The sequence below is a fragment of the Chinchilla lanigera genome, unplaced genomic scaffold, assembly GCF_000276665.1.
Source record: "Chinchilla lanigera isolate Chin_1 unplaced genomic scaffold, ChiLan1.0 scaffold00001, whole genome shotgun sequence".
Lineage (NCBI taxonomy): Eukaryota > Metazoa > Chordata > Mammalia > Rodentia > Chinchillidae > Chinchilla > Chinchilla lanigera.
This window is the reverse complement of record NW_004955402.1, coordinates 18,750,299-18,754,446: the sequence shown is the minus strand read 5'-3', so window position 1 is coordinate 18,754,446 and position 4,148 is coordinate 18,750,299. Positions and strand designations below refer to the sequence as shown.

Genomic DNA, 4,148 nt, shown 5'->3' with positions numbered 1-4,148 from the left:
AAACACTGGCCAGGGTATCTGAGAGGTGGGTCCAAAGCAGCGCTAAGTGACTGTGGTCATTTAATCTCTTTATTTCTAGATTCTTTGTCTATGAAATGGGACAGCTGAGCAAGAGGTTATATGAGATGCTTCAAATTCGACCATGATTTAATTCATAAAGGAACAAAAAAGAGACAAGTACTATAATTATTTCTTTCCAAAAGGAATGAGCCCTCAAAATAAGTTTATTTCATTTACAGTGTCTTTCTAGTCACATTATAGTTACTATTATGTAGTTTACATATGTTACAGAATTCAGTAAAAGTACTTCCCAGAATTTCTTTTTCTTAAGCCAGCTTTATGCTTACTAAAAATAAGCATCCTGTGAGGGGGTTTCCATTTTATTCACTCAATGTAAAACAGTTTTATTAGAAAGAGAAATGCAACTTGGTAATGAATTTACACAGTTTGATAAGAATTTCAAGGCCATATCTCAGAGTTTTATCTTGGGTCTAGAAATGAATTGAAAGCTCTATAAGGACACACGTCACATCTCTTTTCTTCAGCTCTATGTTCACAGAGCTAAGACCAACATTCAATAGCATTCTAAGTAAATATTGTTGAATATATAAGTAGAGATGAGCTTTCATCCAGTTGTCAAATAAAATCTCTATGATTCAGGTCAACAACTATTAAACTGTTTCACTTTTTATATAATTAGTAAATATAGGGAAAATGCTAATGTTTTCTCCCAGATCTGTTTATTGTAGACTTGTCAAAATTTTTTGCAATTCTACATTAATTTATAGCTAATTACATTAATCAATAAGGCACAATAAAATTCATATATATTTCCTTTTCATGAGCCAATTCCAGTTGGCAAACTCTTTTTTTATACTAAGTGTGCTGTATTGCTTAATATTGCCTATCCTGAGAAATGACGTGGAGAAACAAATGATTTTAGATATATGCTTCATATTCCTTCTCAAGTTCCTTTCTGAAGTGTACACTGCATTCACTTTTTCAGTCAATACATTTTAGTAGAAATATCTCTTTACAGAAAAATATGGCCAGTGGATGCTGGTAAAGGTTCTCTTGCAACTCTCAAGAACAAGAGCATCTTCATTTACGAGACTGTTTCTATAGAGTTTAGGACCTGTAGGACTTGCAAAATAAACCATTTGCTATTTGTTTGACAGTGTCAAAGGGTAGAAAAAACTTTTCTTCGGTTTTTTGCATATTCTTTAAAATCAGAAAAACTAAAAAAGTTTTATCTAAAGTGCTTAGCCCTATTCCCCCTTCCCAATGAATCAAAGAACCACATTAAACAGAATATTTGAATGCTTTTTAACTGTTAAAATGTTAATATAGTACATTATATGTCTGTGATGGACACAGTGGTGGTGATTCTTAGGGTATAAGGTCTCCATGTAGAACCTTTACTGCTGGGAGTAATGTATGTTGCTATATCGTGTTACCCTATGTCGAGATGTCATCGGGGATGTAGAGCCAATGGTTTGGCTTATGTGAATGTCTGGATTCACCATTTGTGTCACTTGAATTTCTGGCCCTACCAAAATCCCACCACTCATCACAGGTCCCATGCAAGCATCAGCCATGCCAACACTGTTCGCGTCAGGCATCCCCGGGCTAGCCAATACTCTCTCAGCATAGTATACATTGTGTGTGTTGGCTATCTCAGCAGGTACACAAATATTCCCTTGAACATCATAGACAGGTGCCATTACTGTTTCAGTTACTACAACATTGGGTGGAAGCTGTGGGTCGAAAACAATAGTAGTGGGCTGGACACATGGCTCAGCAGTAGTGTAGGTCTCGGTCACTATGATGTCCCCATGAATGACTGGTTCCGTCGCTGCCATTTCTGCTTGGAATTCAGCCTCTGAGAGAGTCATTCCTGAAGATTCATTCACAAAGTAGTTGGGCCCGAGCAAAGGGAGGTCAGTACTGATAGGTATACAGGCCTGGTGTGAAGGAAATGGCTCAATTTCTGTGTCTAAGCAGATTTCAGCAAGAGTCCTAAATTTTGGATCTAAGGTTTCCATGCAGCTTTCATCTAAGTCATCCACAATCCAACTGCAGCAGCCGATGGAGCCCACGGGAGACCCGACTCCTTCATGGTCGTAAAGGAGCAAGCAGTCATTGGCCGGTCGGCCTTCGTCTTCATCCGCGAATGCATACGCCTTCTAAAATGAGAAGAAAAACAGGACATTACAAACATTTCTTTTCCATCAAAACTATCAAAGATGAATAAAAGCAATGCTTCAGAGACTTTTGATCTAAAAAGATTTTATGGGATGAATGGAAGAACACTAGTACTTTGATGTATTACTGACTAACGCAGAGGTGTCTAGTCTCCCCAAATCGCCCCGAATTCCAGAACTGTTTTTAAGTGCAGCGCTAAAGTGATTTGGAAGGGCTCTCGGTTCCTGTACCGAAAGGAGAATTCATCTTTGTTTTATTTGTCTCACAATGCACTGCTTGTAGCTGAAGGAACAAAAGGTTAAGTGCAATTCTGAAATTAATGCTAGAACTCCTTTGATATAGGTGTGATTTTTATAAGGGCTTTAAACAACAATTTTTACATATTGTGCCCATTCATTGAACAGACTGATGAGTTGGTATCCATCGGTCATTTAAATAATTGATAGCACTCCTTACGTTCTGCAACAATATTTTCAACTACTGCTTTTAAGGTGTAGTTTACAACGGCACCGTCTTCCTGCAGAATGGGAAGGACTTTACAAAGAGGCCATAAGCACACTTCCTTTTTTCTCGATCAGCATCCTTCAGCTTTGCTCACGCTCTGAGAAACAATGAGAAAACAAGAGGGAAGGAAGACAGGAGAATGGAAAGAGGAAACGGAGAACCGTGAGGGCTGCCAGCCTTGTTTTCTGCAGTGTTAAAGAGGGGGGATGGCAACGGAACCTGATACACTGCTGCAACCTGGCGTTGTGCATTTCAAAAAGTGAAGTATTCTTTTATTTAGACTGGCACAGTGTCAGGAAAGAATGTACTGTATTGCAGAAGGAGCTGTTGCCATGGTGAGCACTGTTGCACATCACCTCGGAGAAGTAGCTGTCCAGGAAGGCCACGTTCGGGCCGGCGTCCGCGTACTCCCGCAGGGTGCCCATGGTGGAGCTCCTCTTCCTCGAGGCGCCCACTGCCGCCGCTCCGGTCGCCAGGCACTCTGCGGCCCCCACGGCGGTGTTGAGCTCCACTCCGGACACGCCCCCTTCGACGGTCCCTCCGGCCGCGTAGGTGTTGGTGTAGATTTCTGCAAAGAGAGGACAGCCGTGTCACCATGCACACACGGAGTGGCTCTGGAAAGCCAGGCCAGGTGATGCACAAATGAAACCAGTGTCTCCAGGCCTGACGACAAAAATCAAAGTGACAGATGCAGAAGGAGCTGGGGAGGAGGAGCAGGCTCTCCTCCGCTCAGGCGCAGACTCCTGCTGGCGAGGAGGCCAGCCCACCTGTGACCACCCGGGCGCTCGCTGTGAAAGCCCTAGGTCTCCCTGACGCGGGTTTCGAAGGAGAGCGATCATGGGCCCCGGCCTGGGATATCAAGGAGTCATCGCTAGGAAGTCTGAATATATGCTCCAGAGTCGGGCCACTCTGCATTTGGCTCCATCCTAGCGGATAGCCGGGGTAGTTTTCAGTGTTCTAAGGTGTGAGTGAGACTGGAGAGGGGTTGGTTAGAAGAGTGTAACAAACGGTGGGGCCAAAGCGCCAGTGCAGTTTAAGGAGAGTTATCCAATCTATGGTTAGAACACACTTGCTGCCCTCTCTGTTTTCAACAGCTTATATTATAAATAATCATTGCACAGCGCTTACTCTGTGCCGGGCACTATTTTAACGTGCGTTTTGTAGCACAGTATATATGTATGTAGTGTGTGTGTACACATACATAATACAAAATATATATATGCTCGTATGTTATGTACAGTATGTACATCTGTGTATGTCGATGTATCCTCACAGTAACACTTTGAAGCAGGTGCTGTAACAGCCTCATTTCAAAGAGAGGGAAATAGGCCCACAGAGGCTAGGTCTTGCCCGGAGACATCCTAGAAGAGTAGCAGAGCTGTGAGCTAACCTATGCATTTTGTTGTTTTTTTTTTTTTTTTTTTTTTTTTTTTGGTACC

General features: G+C 42.3%; 1 protein-coding gene across 1 annotated transcript in view; it reads right to left on the bottom strand.

Annotated features, from left to right (window-relative positions):
- Positions 1-214: 214 nt before the first annotated feature.
- Dsg4 (desmoglein 4) overlaps positions 215-4,148 on the bottom strand; it is a 29,274-nt gene continuing 25,340 nt past the window's right edge. The window contains exons 15-16 of the mRNA XM_005373160.1: positions 3,066-3,277; positions 215-2,186 (exon numbers count right to left, since the gene is read on the bottom strand). Of these exons, the coding sequence (XP_005373217.1) occupies positions 1,419-2,186; positions 3,066-3,277 (980 nt within the window). The 3' untranslated portion in view covers positions 215-1,418. The remainder of the gene's footprint in view (positions 2,187-3,065; positions 3,278-4,148) is intronic.